This window comes from Trachemys scripta, chromosome 1 (genome assembly GCF_013100865.1).
Source record: "Trachemys scripta elegans isolate TJP31775 chromosome 1, CAS_Tse_1.0, whole genome shotgun sequence".
NCBI classification, from domain to species: domain Eukaryota; kingdom Metazoa; phylum Chordata; order Testudines; family Emydidae; genus Trachemys; species Trachemys scripta.
The window spans coordinates 230,155,308-230,173,999 of record NC_048298.1 but is presented as its reverse complement, the minus strand read 5'-3'; the positions used below and the strand labels follow the sequence as shown (position 1 = coordinate 230,173,999).

At 48.4% G+C, this 18,692-nt stretch overlaps 1 protein-coding gene across 5 annotated transcripts in view; it reads left to right on the top strand.

Annotated features, from left to right (window-relative positions):
• Window positions 1-17,230: 17,230 nt before the first annotated feature.
• TSGA10 (testis specific 10) overlaps window positions 17,231-18,692 on the top strand; it is an 80,305-nt gene continuing 78,843 nt past the window's right edge. For 4 of the 5 annotated variants that reach the window (XM_034757962.1, XM_034757960.1, XM_034757961.1 and 1 more), the window contains exon 1: window positions 17,333-17,585. In XM_034757962.1, the coding sequence (XP_034613853.1) occupies window positions 17,529-17,585 (57 nt within the window). In that variant the 5' untranslated portion in view covers window positions 17,333-17,528. Of the gene's footprint in view, window positions 17,268-17,332; window positions 17,586-18,692 lie in introns of those variants that run through there. The other variant, XM_034757959.1, reaches the window with a different exon arrangement.

Below are 18,692 nucleotides of genomic sequence, written 5' to 3'. Positions count from 1 at the left end.
AGAATTCCCTCAGGAGCAGTAAAAGTATTTAATAACCTAGTCTACCATAAATATGCAGGTTAACTTTTTAAGACGTCGGTAAAGTGGTCCAGCTAATACGTGTAGGATTTAAATTGCCCTTGACGCTAAAACGCGTCCCCTTGTCCCTATGCCCCCACCCCGTTTCAGGGATCGCCCTAGCGAGGAGCGGGCATAGGTCAGTGACGTGCCCAATCCTGCCGGTACCATTAGCCGCGGGCAGGGCGGGCGCCCGAGGCGATTTTAGCTTTGCGGGGTGAGAGCGGCCGCGGCTCCGCGGTGACCGAACGCGCCGTGCGACGTTCTACCGCAGCGCGCTGGGACGCAGACAAGGGGCGGGCGGCAGGGTAGGGCCGGGCCCGGCTCTGCCAGCAGAGCGAGAAACCCCGAGCGCCGGTGCCTGGGGCGGGGACAGGTGGCTACTCACGGCGGGGGGGGTGGGGAGACTCCAGCCGCCTCCGATTCACGCGCGGCTCGTTATATCGAGCGTCTGCCCGAGGTGCGCGTCCCAAACCCTTCCGGCCCCGCGCCGCAGCTGGGGCCTGACGTTCCCCCAGCGAATCGCCCGGTGACACGGGGGAAGGGAGAAGAGGAGACACCGCGTCCCTCCCACGCACGGGGGGGGGGCGGGGCGGGGCTTGTCGGACGGCCTTGTAGGTCACGTGAGCTGGCGGGGCCTTTGGCGGGACAAGGCGGGGCCGCCCTGAGCAGCTCTTGGTTCCTCGGGCGCCGCGTGAGGGGAGCTCCGCCGCGCTGGGGCGGGGGGCCGAGGCAGGCCAGCCTGCGCACGGCAGGGGCAGGAAGAGATTTTGCTCTGTGTGTGTTTCTGTGAGTGAGGCAGGGTTGTGCTGATAGCGTCTGTTCCGTGGGATCAACTTCTGCTGACGTCAGAGACAAGCCTTTGTAGTTTGTCTAAACTAAAATAAATAAAAGACAGAAACACCCTATCCACCATGGGTGAATACTTCTCACAAAGCGATTGCTCCATATCTGACATCAAGAGCACACCCCAGGGCAGTGACTAGCCTTTCCTTCCCCTTCCCCTTGTTTAGGGCAGAGGGACATGCAGCCCTGAGAGGGGCTCTGGCCATCTGCTCTCCATCTGTGCCCTGTAGCTGGACCTAAGCAACAGTGCCAGGGTCTGGAGTAATTAGACTCAGAAAGGAACCCAGGAGTGAGTTCAACTGCTACAGGAGACAGTGAGCTTGCCCAGGAGCGGGGGCTCCAAGAACAAGAGGTGACAGCTGAGCCCAGGCTGAGAGACAGCTGACTATGTGTGGTGAAGGATGCAGGCATTAGGCTCTGTGCCTGAAACAATGTCTTGAGAGAGAAAGAGGTTTTGTGCTAGTCCTTGGAGAGGGAGCATCAGTTGAGATGGATCCTGAGCGCTAGATGGTGGAATGGCAACAGCAGCAGGCCATCCAGCAACAACAATGCCAGCAACAGATGTTGCAGCCGTGGATGGCCCAGCAGCAGGCCCAGTCAGCACAGCAGCAGTTGCTGAAAGAGATTGTGACCCACCAGCAAGAACTGCAGAGAGACTTTTTGCCACAGTTAAAAACCCCAGCCCCTGCACAGGGAGGCCTGGTAGGGCCAATTCACCAGGAGGAACTCTCTCACCTGTGCCAGACATTAACTAAGATGGGCCCTGACAGTGCTCTGGAGGCATTCTTCACTACCTTTGAGAGGGCAGCATTAGCATCTCAATAACCTCTGGAGATTCAGGCGTTCTTTTAGCTCCCTCCCTAATGAGACAGGCACAGTTGGCTCACTGTAACCTGGGCTCAGAGCAGGCTAGAGACTGCAATTGGGTGAAGATTGCTATTTTAGAGTCTCTGGATATTACCAAAGAGACACATTGGCAGAACTTTAGGGCAAGGTTTAAAAGAGCATTGCTGGCGTTGGCTTCCCCTCAAGGAGCTTTCCAGGACTCAAGTTGCAGAGTTGGTTCTCATTGAGCAGCTCATGCCCATACTTTCAGAGAGGGGCTGGGAGTGGGTTCTCTGGCATTGCCCTGAGTCATTGTCAGACATGAAGCAGCTGATGGATAATTTTTTCGCAGTCAAAGGGTCCATAGCCGAGCTCAGATGAAGCATCACCCAGATAACTGACCAGTGACACAGACAACTGGGCTGGAATCCTTAAGCTCAGACAAAGGTCTCCCTCATAGTCTAAATATGTCCCCTGTCAGAAAGGAGCCTGCAGACCCAAGCTTGGTAACCTGCTACTCCTGTGGGCAGGGGCATGCACAAGGGAAGGCAAGCAGGGGCACATGTCCCCCCAATAATTGGCAAGGGCACAGAGCTCCTTTGGCCCTGGGGCAGGAGCTGACAGCTCCTCTGGCCCCGGGGCCATGGCAGGGGCACAGAACCTGTCTCTCCAAAAGCGGTCACATTTTTATTCCTGTGCACACCCCTGCCTGTGGGCAGTACAGGCACATGAGGAAAGAGTGCCCATTGATGGAGTGCAACTACACAGGGGGTTGTATGGCAAAAGAGAGGGTCCATAGGCAGACTCCCCCCAAGTTGACCAACCTGGGTCCAAGGGAAGGAGGTACTGGGGCTCGTGGGCCCAGTGTAACCAAATTGTGATACAAGCTCCCCCTAGTGGGTAAGACAATTGACACGGAGGGGACAATTTGCCTACAGTGCATATATGGAGACAAAGCCCTGTGTCAGTGGGGGCCCACACTGACTTAACTACAGTATTGCTAGCAGAGAAATTAGAATACCCAGTGAGTATAGGCTGAGATTGGTCAGCCTTTTCACAAATTATTAATGATTTTATCCATGCCACAACTGAGCCCCAAGGCAGGCCCTGGCCTGTGGAACCCATCAACCTAGGGGGCCTGAGGTACTCTGAAGACCCTTAGGAAGGGACATTCTTGGGACCAGAGACTGCCAGAGAGACACAGGGATGGCCGGCACTGGCTGTGGACCTTGAGACCTTACTACAAAGGGGGAAGCTTCGTCCAAGAGCAGCATGACAACACAACACTGAGCCATGCCTACAAACAGGTGATGTCTGTAGATGGGAAGGCAGCAGACTCCCAGTGCCTGGGACAGTACTCCCACTTTGTCCTGGAGAAAGAGAGGCTCTGTCACATGGAATGATACCTGCAATCAGCAGCAATAAGAGCTCAACTACTGGTACCGTAAGTGGCTGTAATCCAGCTGGCACACAATATTCCCTGCATGGACATCTAGGATGTGAGAAGACCCCGGACCAGGTTCTGAATCACTTTTTCTGGCCAGGGGTGTACCATGAGGTAAGGGAGTATTTCTTTTCCTGCCCTGAGTGTCAGTATGTGGTAGCTAAGACTGTCCCAAAGGCTCCTTTGGTCTCAATGTCCTTAGTGGAAACCCCATTTGAGACAATAGGGATGGTTATGGTGAGGCCTTCAGAGAAGAGCTCCTCAGGAAGTCAGCATATACTTGGACTGTGCCACTCACTACCCTGAAGCCATGCCCTCACCTTCAGCTAAGGTGACAGTGATTACTCCTGAGCTTATGAGATTCTTTGCCTGGCTCAGCTTCTTGTGGGAAATATTGATTGACCGGGTGTTGGAATTATTAATAATTGAAATTATTAATATGGGAAATCACCAAACACCAATTTAACCATACATTCCTTTATCAAATCTGAAGGCCAATTGGTACTTACACAATTGCTCTAAAAATCCTAAATAATAAACAATTTACTACATCCAAACAGTGACAAAACATTTATTAGGGTTACCATATTTCCACAAGCAAAAAAGAGGACACTGGGGGGGAGGAGCCCTGTTGTAGCCCTGCCCCGCCCCCATCCACTCCCTCCCAATTCCCACCCCCTGATTGCCCCCCCTCAGAACCTCCAACCCCCCCCAACTCCTTGTCCCCAGACTGCCCCCTCCTGGGACCCCTGCCACTAACTGCCCCTTAGGACTCCACCCCCTATTTAAGCCGCCCTGCTTCTTGTCCCCTGACTGCCCCCTCCTGAGAACCCCCTACGACCCTACCTGTCCTCTGACTGCCCCGACCCTTATCCACACCCACACCCCATATTCACACCCCCGCCCCCAGACAGACCCTCGGGGAGTCCCATGCCCTATCCAACTGCTCCCCGCCCCCTGACAGGACCCCCAGAACTCCTGACCCATCCAACCCCCTCTGCTACCTGCCTGCCTCGACCCCTCTCCACACCCCTGCCCCCCTGACAGCCCCCCAGAACCCCAGACCCATCTAACCCCCCCTGCTCCCTGTCCCTGACTGTCCCAACCCCTCTTCATACCCCTGCCCCCCTGACAGCCCCCCCAGAACCCCGATCCATCTACCCCCCCGCTCCCTGTCCCTGACTGTCCCAACCCCTCTCCACACCCCTGCCCCCCTGACAGCCCCCCCCAAACTCCCGACCCATCCAACCCCCTCTCCCTGTCCCCTGACCAGGGCCGGCTTTAAAGAGCCCAGGAATCGGCCGGAGCTCCGGCCGGAGCTCCAGCTGGGGTTGCGGGGCTTGGGGCTGGGCTGGAGGTGCTCGGCCGGGGCTGGGCCGGCGCTGCTGGGACCCAAGCCGGGCCAGGCCAGGGGTGCTCGGCCGGCGCCGGGCTGGCACGCTCGGCCGGAACCGGGGTCGCTGTCCTGGGGCCGGAACCGGGGTCGGAGCCGCAGGGGCTCAAGCTGGGCCGGAGCCGCTGGGGCCGCCGGGCACGGACAGAGCCGCTCGGCCAGGGCCGCGCCTCCCCGGAGTTCTCCTCCTCATGCCCCCCGGCCCCAGCTTACCTGCTGCTGCCTCCCGCTTGTCCCTGTTTCTTTTCAGACTTCCCGCGAAGATCTGATTCGCGGGAAGCAGGGGAGGGGGAGGAGCAGGGGTGCGGAGCGTTCAGGGGAGTGGAAGAGGGGGAAGACAGCTGCGGGGCCAGACAGCGTGGTAAGGCTGCAGGGGATGGGGGGAGCTGGGAAGGGGCTTTGGGTGCCCAGCAGTACTTGGCCGCCGCTTTTCTGTCTATAAATAGCTGACCGGGGGAAATCCGGTTTTAGAGTTTTAAAAATCCCCCCCCGGACGGCTATTTATAGACCGAAAAGCCGGACATGTCCGGGGAAATCCGGACATATTGTAGACCTACATTTATAAGCATTTGGTCAAGATACTTACAAATGGGATAAACCCAGGAGTGCTTAGACCCATGTTAGTCGGCTTCAGTGTGATCAGGCAGGTATTCGCAATGAACCCTTTAAGAGTTTACTTTTTATACCCTTTAACAAACAAGTGATGTCATTGCCAGTTACTGACTTCAGCTAAAAACCAATTAGAGACAGTTCACTCTTATTTCTAGTCTTAATACAGATAAAATTTAACAACCTCCTTTCTTCACAAGGCCTTTCCTCCCCTCCATCTTGCTAGCCAACAGTTTTCCCATTACACCTGGGTTCACACAGGTTGTAACACTGGTGTGTGGGTTGGGGAAGGGCTGTTTTGGTTCTTTTTAAGACAGACTTTTCGTTTGATTTAAAACCATCTGTAGTCACCCCTAGTGATCAGGGACCTTGTTTTCAGAAACTTCCCCTTATCTCTTTAGTTATTCTTTGCACCAGACATCCTCCCTACTTTATTCCTTCTGCCCTTATTACTTATTATTTTCAAGGCCTTCCTTCTACTTGGTAATCAGGGCCTTTCTTTATAACACATAACTTTAATGTTATACTTATCCTACACCAAGGCTCTAACTTCACCTCGCAGGTGATGCATGAGCAATACTCCCGCCTTAAAATCAAGGCCCTGAGGACATCAGTGTCCGCAAACGGCCTGATGGGAAGATTTAACAAGACATTAAGAGATGTTGAAGCGGTTTGTTGGTGCTGAGGCTAGGCACTGGGACTAGCTTTTCCCACCACTTCTATTTGCCATTCAAGAAGTCAAGCCTCCATGAGTTTCTCACTCTTTGTACTATTCTACAGATGCAAGCCCCAAGGAATCTTGGATGTGTTGTGAGGAGCAAGATGCAAACATCCTCAGAGCAAACCTAATACATCATCCAACTACAGGAACATCTTAAGAAGTTGAGCACTTTCACAAAGGAGAACCTTGTCTGACCTCCCACATGTGGAGAACACATGTCATACAACATCATGTGGAGACTGCACCAGAACAATTGATTAGAAAGAATCCATGGCCCTTACTCAGGAGGAAGTGAGACACTGTCCAAGTTGAGGTGCAGGCAGTGCTGAGAATGGGGGTCATCAAGGAATCCAAGAGCGATTGGTCCAATTCTGCATCAACTTTCGTAAGGTCAATTCCATCACAAAGTTTGACACTCACCCAGTGCTTCGCATGGATGAGTTATTAGAGTGGTTGGCCTAGCATGATACCTCAGCATGGTGGACTTTACAAAAAACGATTGACAGATCTCCCTGTCTCCATCCTCTCAGGAGAAGGCTGCATTCTCAACCCCTTTTGGCTATTTCCCCTTTAAAATCATGCCATTTTAGCTTGCAAGGAGTTGCAGTGTCTTTCCAGCATCTGATTAATCAAATCCTTCAAACCTACCAGCAATACGCTCTGACTTACCTTGACGACATTGTGATCTATAGCCATACGTGAGAAGATCACTTCAGTCACCTAAGAGCAGTATTAACTTACCTACAAGAGGCCAGTCTCACAGCTAAACCTGTCAAGTGTAAGAAGTGACTTATTTAATGTATCAGGAAGAAGGAGGCCTTGTGAAACCAATGATAGATAAAGTCCATGTGTTAAACTCCTGCCCTACACACTGGATAAAAAGACATATATGCTACCTCCTGGGCTTGGCAGGATATTATCATTGGTTCATTCCCAGCTTTGCATCGATCGCAGCACCCCTGACTGATTTGCTACAGGGCAAAGATACCAAAAAGGTCTGTTGAGACAATGTGATGAATATGGACACATCTGACACTGGCCTAGGATCAGTGCTCTCCCAGGACTTTTTCTGCTCTTCGCCTTCAGTTGTTCCCCAGGGAGAAAGCATATTCTGTTATTGAGAAGGAAGCTCTGGCAATAAAGTGGACTGTGGACACCCTCATATATTACCTGCTGGGTAGTCCTTTCTCCCTAGTCACAGACTGTGCCCTTACACTGGCTACACTCTTCGAAGGACTCTAACCCCTGGATTATGTGCTGGTATCTGGCACTTCAGCCTTATAGCTAGCTTCCACATGCAGCACCGAGACAGGAAGGAGCATGCAGATGCGGATTTTCTTTTTCCCCTGAGAGATTGGGACTGGGTTGATGCTTGAACAAGAAACTTTTCTGGTCTTGAGAGGGACTGGAGGTGGAGGGGCACAGGGAGGGTAGAATGCGATGGGACATGCCCCCATCCCACTGACAGTTAGCCTAATGTGCATCCCTGCACTCAGGCAGTGCAAATTAGGCATACCTGCAGAGCATGCCCTGTTTGGAGAAGGGGAACTTAAAAAGTTGAAGGTGGCCTAAGAGGAAAGACTGCTAGTGAACTCAGTAGCCATGGGAGTCCAGCCTAAGCCAGAGACTAGACTTCCATCCCCAACTTCTTCAAGGCAGACAGACATGCAGCACTCCTCTCCTGGCCCGAACCCAGCCCTGGCCTGCCAGGGGAGTGGCACCTATCCTGCCGCCCCAGCCCCGGTGCTGCCACGGCAGGGAGAGGCCCAGGTGCTGATGCAGGGAGAGAGAGCTGGGGGGAGTCCTCTCTCCCAGCCCTAGCCATGGAGCACCCTCCTACACCCCAGACCCCTCATCCTCAGCCTTACCCCAGAGCCCACACCCCCAGCCGGAGCCATCACACCCCTGCACCCCAACCCTCTGCCCCAGCCCTGAGACACCCCCCCCCGAGACTCCAAACCCCTTGGCCCCACCCCCACCACATGAATTTTGTTATGTGCACCAATATGAAGGTGATGTGTCACACATCACCTCCACATTGGAGGTCACACATCACCTCCATATTGATGCACATAACAAAATTCATTCCGCACATGGATAGGAAAAATTAGAAGGAACACTTCCTGCAGGGTAGCCGAGTTCAAAACAGTGAGCAGGGCAGACACGGCGGGCATTGTGGGATACTGGGGAGGCCAGTTATGTCGACATAATGAGCATTGATGCTTTGTTCGCTTTAACTTTGCCACAAAAAGCTTTATGTCTCTCGTCAAGGCGATATTATTTTGTCTACAAAACACCAAAGTTTTGCCGCCAAAAGCAGCTTTGTAGCATGTAAACATACAGTGTTTTGTCAGCAAAAGCCGCCTTTTGCTGAAAAAACTATGTAGTATAGACAAGGCCTTAGTCTTCACAGGGGGCTTTCTTTGGTACACTTGTCCAGGAGCCTTCAGAGTAGGTTTGTCTTCCTCCCTAGCCTCCCTCTTCTGAACTGAGTTGCTCTGTTTTAAATTTCCTCTTCAATTGGAGCATGCTTTGCAGGCTGGAGGGGAAGAGCTATTTAGGCCCAGTATTGTCATTTAATATCTTCAGGCCCAATGTGGGGTTTGTGCATCCCATCATACTCCCCAAAATAAGAATATGCTCTAAGACATTTGATTTGTGGTGGATGGGAAGAGGGAACTTTCAACAATGGTAAAAATTATTCCAAAGATTTCCAAATAATAGATCTTGAAATCGAAAGTGTATTTGATTATGGTTATTTGACTCAGCTATTAAACATTATTTTGTTTTTATTTGTTATTTGGTAGACTAAATAGAATATTTTATGCCATATTAATTTGTTCAGGCTGGATCAAGTCCTGAATTATATCATCAAACCTCATTCCACATCTGTCATTTCTAAACCATCAGTTTCTTTAACATAAGTCACAGAGTGCAATGCGTTATCAGAATAAGAGTCCGTATGAGTTTCTGCATTATTTCTAATGATATTTCCTGTTTCTTCAAACTCAATTTTTTCTGTATTTTGGAATAAGTGAGTCCTGACTCCTACATGGATTTCTTCAGGGTTTTGTCGCAAATAATCCTCTTCAACATTCCCCACTTTTGAATCATTCTGTAAGACGAATACTGGAGTATTGGATTTACTGAAGCAGAAGCCCATGGTGCAATTACAATGCAAATCATACGAACATGCAAGAAAGTCTCTTGAAGGTCAAAGAATTGGGTCAGTTAGGATGCTTTTCTTCAGCTTGATTGTTGTAACAATCCTATGCAAAATATTAGAAAAAATATTAGAAAAAGATTAGGAAAAAAAAAGAATAAGAGGAGTGACTCATTTAACACAAATTAAAACCTAGTAAAGAAATCTGATTCTCAACTGAAATTAATGTTATGATGTTGGAAATATGGATTCACTTATTTTCTTGCAAACACAAGGGTACAGATGTACAGTGAAGGACATAAATCCACACCATTTAGAGGTCAAAGCATAGGGGTTTATTACACACAGCACTGGCGGAGTGTCACCTGGCTTATTAGGCTCGGAGACACTGTCAATCAGTTGATTACAATAGAATATATAGATTTTCCATGGGCGGGGGAAAGTGACGGGGTAGGCAGTTCCACACCGCGGGATAGGTTTTGCAGCAAGACAAGATAGTACAATAGCCAATGGTTAAAAGGTTACACAATGTCTCCGCCCATGGCCTCAAGTTAGCAAGTTAACATTTGATTAATACTTTGATAAAATGTTATTAGTATAAAATATATATGTTGAATTCTGATTTGGGGTCCATAGGAACGGAGCAACTCCTTTGATTGTCCGACAGGTACATGTCTAGGGGATAAAGCAAAGAAACAGTGAAAGAATATGGAAATAGAGATTGTTTTCTTTATGTCTTAAGGCAGGGCATTGGTCCCTTGGAAGAGAGGTGGAAGGATGCCATATCATTATAGTGACATGTGCCAATATTTCATAAACTCAAGGTTGGATTTGTGGGAAGACTGTTTTCCCTTCAGGAGAAACACAATAGGAACAGGGATCCTTTGTTCAATTTGAAACATTGGATGAAACATAATTATTCAGTTATTGCTTCAACATCTGGCATTTCTACTGACCAAGCATATTTTAGCAAAGGCAATGTTATCTTGTTTATTCTGCTTTCTCTTAGCTAATCACTATTAGCTAGGCCTCTGGTCTCTTAACCAAACTCTAGTCTTCGGGTCTGAGAAAGCGCTGGCAAATCCATATACCAGGTTGTTATATAACATGCACATGGATTTTAACCCTTCATACAGCAAGTCGGAACTCATAATTGAGGTATGTGGAGTACCCACCTTACATCTTGCCTATATTAAAAATTGCATCATTTTAACTAACAGTGTATTTTTAGTTGATTTAGTTATACTGTGGGACAACCATGTGTGGACTCTTACATTTATTTAAATCTGTCTTATATCAATTTAGCTTACATCGATAAGGGATTAGGTTAAGGATTGGGTCTTGGCTTATAAACTCCTCAGAGTACGGTTGTATCTTCTTTCTGCTTTTGGAGGGGTCAGAACATACCTGGTTGCCAATAGATCTAATAATAATAATATTATTTTTTTCAGTGAGTGATCTGAAGGGTTTACTACCTTCTTAATTTGGAAAATCAGTAATATATATTATTTCAGTGCTGTTTTGAATACAAGGGCCTCATTCTTCTTTGACCCCATATGTAAGCTGGCACCTTTTCAATCTCTCCTACCACTAAATTTATCTGTTTATGTGTGTAGGTGCTTATTTATTTATATTTAAATAATATAATAATATAATAATAAATATGCATAAATAAGGCTGTAGGTACCCTAACACAACTGATACAACAACAAAACTTCAGCAGCTTTAAAATAATAATTCATCTACAAAAAAAATGTTTTCCGCCTCTTCGTCATTCTGGGAAACGTACCCTCAGTCCTTCCCAAACAGGCTCTCCAATAGATGTTGTTTGCAGTGTCTAGAAAAGTTGCCAAATTGGGGCTATATTAGACCAATGTGGGGAGCAAACTTCCATCAAATGGCATCTAAGAATGCCTTCCAAAATTATAAAGTGCACACATAAAGAGGTATTTAACTATCTCTTCTCTCCAGTCAATAGGGACTGGACTTTGTATGAATCTCTCTCTCTCCCTCTCTCTCTCTCACAATACAATCTTCATATGTGAAGGCTAGGTCAAAGCCACCACTATGTTCCATATCCTCTGTGAACAAAAGCATCTCCCCTAACTGATACCCTATCTAAACTCAGTTTTAACTTCCTACTTCTCAACTATAGCCCTCACAGATCACAATTAATCACACCATCTCGACTATGTCTTTCCCTCTTTCATAAGTGCTGCTGTCACCTCTTCCCCTTCTGAAAACACTCTTGTGTATAGTCTCCAGTCTCCATTTCCTCACAACATATTGGTTGGTGCACAGAAAATGCCTTCTTTTAACAGCATTATTCCTTTAAGAGATATTAATTTAAACAGATTTCACTTAGAGAAAAAAAATCAAAAATACAAGAATAAAGCTCCAATAAAAGATATATATTTTCCCCCTACAAATGAATTTTTCATAGTGAAGAATTTGAGGAAGGATATGAAATCCTGTCCTGTAATTCCATCTCGATTTCAGAGACTAGACAATGTTAGATAATGCAGATTTTCTTATCTGACAATTTCTGCTATAGCTGATAGAGATGAAAAGCAGTGATGATGCCTGACCTGTCAGAGACGAAAACAGTGAAAGGAAGACACTTCTTGGTGCTGGTGGAGGATTCTTGAGGTTTAGTTGCTCTGGCTTCCCCCGTGCTCTGTGGGTGGAGAAGTGTTTCAAAGGTGCTGCTAGCTCCTAATCCCCAGAAGGGAGTGATCTCTGTCTAAATATAGGTATGTGTTTGTACAGTGGTGGCTGGTGGCAGACAGTTTGCCAAGCAGGGTTTCCTGGATACAAACTCCTGTGTTAAAACCTGCTGGAGGTGGAGATGGAGATGGAGGAGGCATGTCTTTTCCATTCTCCATCAGCCCAGCTCTTGGAATCTCCAAAGAAGTCTCTGTCAGGAACTCCGCCTTCACACCTTTTCTGGACAATGGCAGGCATTAATGGTGCAACAGGTCCCGGGGAATAACAAATCTTCTTGTCCCTTAACATTTGTGATGGTAGGGGGCAGGGCTCAACAGCTCTAGGGGTCTGGGGCTCACTTCCAGTTTGTGTCTTATGTTCCTAAAAGCATGCTTCAGGGTTTCAGCTGGCCACCTGCAGGGGTCTGGAAGGGATTTTTCCCTCAGTGTATTCGGGGTGGGTTCTTTTAATCTCATTCCTCTGAAACATCAGAGATAGCCAGGGTTGGAGATGGGACATTGGGTGGGAAGGGCCAGGGCTTTAAGGTGGCACTGAGCATTCTCTCTCTCAGCTGCTTGTCTGGCTGGTTCTTGCTCACATGCTCAGGGTCTAACTAATCACCATATGTGGGATTGAGAAGGAATTTTCTCCCAGGTCAGACCAGTGGCATAGCTAGGACAGGAAAACTGACTTTTGGGGGATTGGGCAATGACAGGGATGGGAGGCCGGAGGGAGGGGGACCCATCTCCCCCACCCCCTCCAGCTGGCCCTTACCGTTCAGTAGGCACCCAAAGATGAGGCTGCCCAGGGCACAAAGGCTGCAGGGTGCACCCATGGGATGGAGGGGGGCTCTGCTAGGGCTCTACCGCCACCCACCCCTCCCAACCAGGCTCAGTGTCTATCTGACCGGCTGCGCCCCTCTCCTGCCGGCACCATGCACTGCTGCCCCAGTCTCCGGTCCCAGCGCTAGCCCCACCCAGACCTGCCCCCACGAGGCACACTCCAGGCACTGAGGCTGGAGACCGGGGCAGCAGCGCGCAGCACTGGCAGGTGAGGGACACGGCTGGGCAGACACCGGATGGACACTGAGCTGGGGTTGGGAGTCCCAGCCTCTGGATTCGGGGGGCTCCAGCTCTGATTTGAGTGTCCCTGGATGCTAAGTAGGTTGACTGTGTCCCACACAGGCCCATCCATGGCTACGCCCCTGGGTCAGAGTGGCAGTGACCTTGGGGTTTGTTTAACTTCCTCTGAAGCAAGTGGATGCAAGTCACTTGCTGGGGTTATCTGGGTGTATCTCAATCATTTCCCTGCCATTGCAGGGGCCTTGGACACTGGTGCACTTCAGTCCCTCCTGTTCTCTCCTGTGGCACATAACAGTCTAATCTCCTGTGAGTTGTAATACTGTGGTTTAATTTCGGTTGTTCAGTGCAGTGCACAGGTGCTTGGTGGTGTTGGTGGCCTGTGATACCCAGGGGATCACTAAATGACCTGGTGGTCCTTTCTGGACTTATACTTTATGACACTTAATCTCTTTTAAATTTGCCAGAGCCTCCCCTTCTCTGCCACTGTCACTCCATATGGAGTGATGGGGCTGGGGTGGAGCCACAAAGAGGGCTCAATGTCATGGCACACGAGTGCTTTGATCTGACTCAGGGACCATTGCAAAGCAGGACTTTGGGGGTGAAATACTGGCCCCATTGAAGTCAGTTGGAGTTTTGCCATTGACTTCTGTGAGAACCAAAGGTTTATTGGGGGAGCTGATTAGGCTTTTAGTCTGACCAGCTGATATCTATCCAGATACTCAAAGGTTCTGGACTCAAATTGCTTATTGAAAGAAGTGTGATTCAGTGTCAGTTCTATAAATATTATAAAAACTATTAAACAAGCAAAAAATAAAATATAGAAAACATATCACTAAAGTTAAGCTATTATACTAAACTACAAATAAAACACTACAACTATCAAATCAAGGTCAAATGAACAAATTAGTCTCAATATTGGATTGGAATCAAATAATCAGATTAGTTGAATCCTGAAATTAATATAACAAATAATCAATCTTTGTAAATTCTAATATGGTGTCCAAGGAGGTAGCTGGCTATTTGAGTATAAACTCCAACTAAAGAATTTAATCCAAGTCAATTACATCCATAACTTGGAGCTGGTTAACTATTTTGATACTGAACCCAAATTATTATCTAATGTCTGAACCACAACCTCCAGGCCAATGATTAAGCTTCCTCCTTAGATTTCACTTCTTGTGCAATGGCTAACCCTTTCCTCCTCACCACCCCCAGCAGAGATATTATCATACAGACTAATAAAGAACTTTGATAAGCAGAAGTTTGACAACTCTTAGATACCAAAATTGACATATGACAGTGTGAGTTTCTTTGGGCTTTTTAAATACAGAATACAAAAGACGCTTTATTATCTTTATGAGATTGTGTTTAGGGCTGTTTAAAAATGGGGAAAGTACTTTCTGGAACCTTCCCTGTATGGACTTTATGGGTGCACATTCACACATACATTCACACATCCTAAAATTTAGAGAATAAAAAGGCTGAGATGTCTCCCAGTTAATAACAACCAATACAAACAAAAAAAGTGAAAAATAAGATTCTTAAGGTAACAAGGAGTTTGTGAACTCCTCAGTTCTCACAATCTTCTGGACTCTTATGAAATAGGAGGTGGAACTGTAGTCAAGGAGCCAGACAATGATGTTAGCATCTCGTCTCGCTAGTGGGCTTCCTTCAGGTGAAGGGAGAGACTGGTGAAAGACTGGTGTAGGCTGTCCATTGATGTTGTGATTTCCTCTCCCAAAGAGGATCAATCTTGGAGGTTCTGGAATGTTGTTCTTCCTTCAGATGGCTCACTGACCCGAAAGGCAAGGCTTCTCAGACATACTCTTGATTTGTATGGTTTGCAAACTTCACTCACTCTGCCTTGCAGCACCTTACTCCAAGGACTTTGGACAAATCAGGTGCGAGGTCTGCCTTGGCACCATGCAGCTTGGTCCAATCAGGCTTCCTTAGCTTGGATCAACTTTAAAAAGTTCCACTTAAGCCAACAATTTAAAAAATATTCTATTTGCATACTACTGAAACTGTTAGTACATGACCCCCCCACCTCAAATATCAAAAATACAGAACACCAGATCACTTTTTGAGGACACTGACATAGCCTTGTTCAGGTGAAACAGTTTTAATATGGCATTATGTCACCAATTTATGGAAAGTACAACCCAAAATCCTATAAAAATAACTGATTGAAAAGACCTAGCAACCACTCAATGTTCATCCATCAGAAAACTTAAAAATAAATTTGAACATCTTGTGACTAGATGTCATTCTAATCGCAAACAAGATAATTTAGAAACTTAAACTTCCCCCAGCCCCGCCCACTGGGGCAGGCACCTGGCTCATTGGCAGCTGTCCCTGGTCATGCTCTTGTGTTCAAGCAGCATGCAAGCCCCCAGACAGGAGATGCAGATTGATGTGTGGAAGGAATGGGGACTGGGCTGGGGGTGGTACAGCCGCGCCGGAGGAGCTGCTGGCACAGGGCGCTGGCTTCTGGGAGCAGTGGCCCCACATTATGCTCTTTTTGCTGCTGCCATTCCTGGGAGGGCCCTGCAGTTCCGTGGATACCGATTTATATCTGCGGATAGCCGCATCCCCAAATATAAATTTGTATCTGCACAGGGCTCTATTTATCTTTGAAAGTTTCATCTTGACAGAGGAAAAGTTACTTTAAAACCTCAAGATGAAACCCATGTAAGGAAACAAAATAATTAAAGTTTATGTAAGGTCTGTATTCCAATATGCGTTATTTCTCTCACACTTCAGTTGAGTCAGGATTTCAACCTGATAGTTTAGGGTGTACTGTAAAATTTCATATTTACCTAATTACAGGTGTGACACTGCACCCCGTATTCTTTGCAGTGATATTATTATGATATGATTATGACATAATTGTATTTTATGCAAGATAAGTCATGCAACGTGTCATTAGAAAGGTTATGATTTGCTGAACACCATTATCCTATTTGTACTGTATGCATGTATCATTTTTGTATCTGAAGTTATGAATATTGACTATGTATCTGTATTTCAAATGTAGTTACATCTGGGTAATGCCCACTAGACAAGATGCTTTCAGTCTAGATAGGGGGTGGGGAAGGGCCTATTCAGTGCAATAGACCATTAGGAAAAAAACAATAGCCTTAGGAAAAGTTTAGCTCCCACCTGGTGAGCCTTCCTGTGAGCACTCCAAACAGCCTTTGAGTGATGGCTTCTATGACACTAAAAGGACATGTGATGAGACCACACGTCTCTAGACTCCATCTTGGGATGTCAGTGTTTTTCCACAGACTGGTCTAGGAATCAAGCTTTGAAACAAAGGGTTCCCACCATATGCAAAAGCTATATAAGGCGGGGAGTGACATCATCTGGTGTTCTTCGCTCTCCACATAAGAAGACTCCTGGAAACACCTGAGGAACAAAGAGTGAACTGGGGGAAGTGCTGGATCCAGGCTAAAGGGATTTTAACCTGTGAATGAAACACCTGGGGATTACAAACTGCAATGCAAGTGCAGCTTGCTTCTTAAAAATCTGCAGCCTGCTTGTACCATCTCTTAGGGTTAGAATCTGCTATTCATATCCAATCTATTTAGTATATTAAGTTTAGTTTGTGTTCTTTGTTTATTTGCTAGGTAATCTGCTTTGATCTGTTTGCTATACCTTATAATCACTTAAAATATATTTTTTGTAATTAATAAACTTGGTTTTGCTTTATCTAAACTAGTGTGTGGGAATCCTAACTCAGGGGCAAAAGGCTGTTGCATATTCCTCTCCACATTGAGGGAGAGGGTGAATTTTATGAGCTTATGCTGTACAGTTCCTTGTGCTGTGCAAAATGGTATAATTTTGGATTTATATTCCAGAGGGGGTGCATGTCCGAGGAGCTGGGAATAGCTTTCCCATGCAGGGGCTGGTTGGAGAGCCTGCTTGTAAGCCTGAGATAAGTTGGGGGACAACCAGAGCCATCATCTAAGCCTCAGGTGTGCATTAAAAAAAACACACGCTATAACGATCTGATGATTTTGTAAAACGCTGGAGGCTTTTTTGGGGTGGAGGCTGACTCTCAGGAGCCCCTTGCTCAAATGACCCCATATCTGGACCACTAATACTACCCATCACTCACCCCACCCCATTGACAGCAAATTTAAAGTAAAAAATATGAGCATGCATGTGGGGAGCACTTAGGAGTTGTCCTTGAAACAGAAAACGCGTCTCAGTCCGGTGCTGCCCGGTGCGCGCGTGAAGGCAGGTGAGTGAAGGTGGGCGGGGGGTAGAAGGGCACGCGACGAGCGCGCGCTTCACCGCCCGCTGTGTGCGCGAGCGAGCGCGAGCGGCGGTTGGGGGGGATGGAGCGCGCGGCTCGGAACGGGGCGGGGGAGGGGCCAGGAGAGGCGCGCAGGGGAGCGAGGGGGTTAATGCAGCAGGTAACGAGAGAAGCGCAGGGGGTGGGGGGCGCAGGAGGGGTGGCTGGACGGAGTCCGGGGGCAGTGAGCTGTGGGTGACCGGGAGGCGAGACCTCCTCCCGCCTGGCTACGAGGCGAGGCCGCCCTGCCCTGCCCAGCAGGGGGAGCCGGCGCCGGGTCTCTGATTGGGCTGCGGGGCTGGAGCGGGAGAAGCGGGTGCCACGGCGGGTAAGTGCGAGGGGGCGGCGGCGGAGTCCGGCCAGAGCCGGGGGAGCCGCCGCCATGAGCGCCAGAAAGTCCCCGGGGCGCAGGAGGAGGAAAGCGGCGTGTCCCGCGCAGGTACAGGACCTCCCCTCTCCGGGGCAGCTGGGGGGGCGGCCCCGTCTGGTGGGAGCCGGGGACCCCTCCTGCCCTGCCGGCGGGCGCGTGAGGCCTGGGGTTGGGCTCGCGCAGCCTGCGCTGGGAAGACCCCTCGCCCCCCCCCCCCGTAAGACCCGGCGCGAGGCGCAGGTTCCCCGACTGCGGGTGACCGCGGGGCCGTCGGAGCACAGGGCGCTGAGGCTGAGCGTAGGCTGGGGACCCGGGACACGGGCTGGCCCCGCAATCACCATGGTGACGGCTGGACTCCGGCTGACAGGCAGGGGGCACGGAGAGACGTTGGGCTTTGTTTGAGACTAAGTGCCCTTAGCTTCTGGGTAGCTTTCTTTATTTTTAGAAACGTCTAATCTAGGTGTATTTAGTGTATAGACTACTTCCGTGCAGATAGTGTAGTTTACTTTAAAAAGAAAAAGCCATTATCAAATCTGCACCGGTTTTACAGAATATCAGAATTTCCTAGGTCAGGCACAAAAGCTGCTTGCCCACCATTACAACTATCAGGATGGAAAAACAACAAGGAGTCTGGTGGCACTTTAAAGACTAACAGATTTATTGGGGCATAAGCTTTCGTGGGGTTTTTACTCACGAAAGCTTATGCCCAAATAAATCTGTTAGTCTTTAAGCTGCCACCAGACTCCTTGTTGTTTTTGTAGCTACAGACTAACACGGCTACCCCCTGATACTTGACAGAATGGAAAAATGTTATTTTATGCACTGGTTAACCTCCCCACCACTCCGCCCCCCCCTCCTTCTTCCAAGCACCCACCACTGCCCTGGCAAAGAGAATTCTGAAAGGTTATTGCATAAAGGTATTCTGGTATATTTACTTTCTAAAGACAGTGGGTAGCATGTTTATACAAGAATCATAGAATATCAGGGTTCAAAGGAACCTCAGGAGGTCATCTAGTCCAATCTGCTGCTCAAAGCAGGACCAATCCCCAGACAGATTTTTGCCCTAGATCCCTAAATGGCCCTGTCAAGGGTTGAACTCACAACCTTGGGGTTAGTAGGCCAATGCTCAAACCACTGAGCTATCCCTCCCTTCCCTTCCTGTCTCACAATGCATAA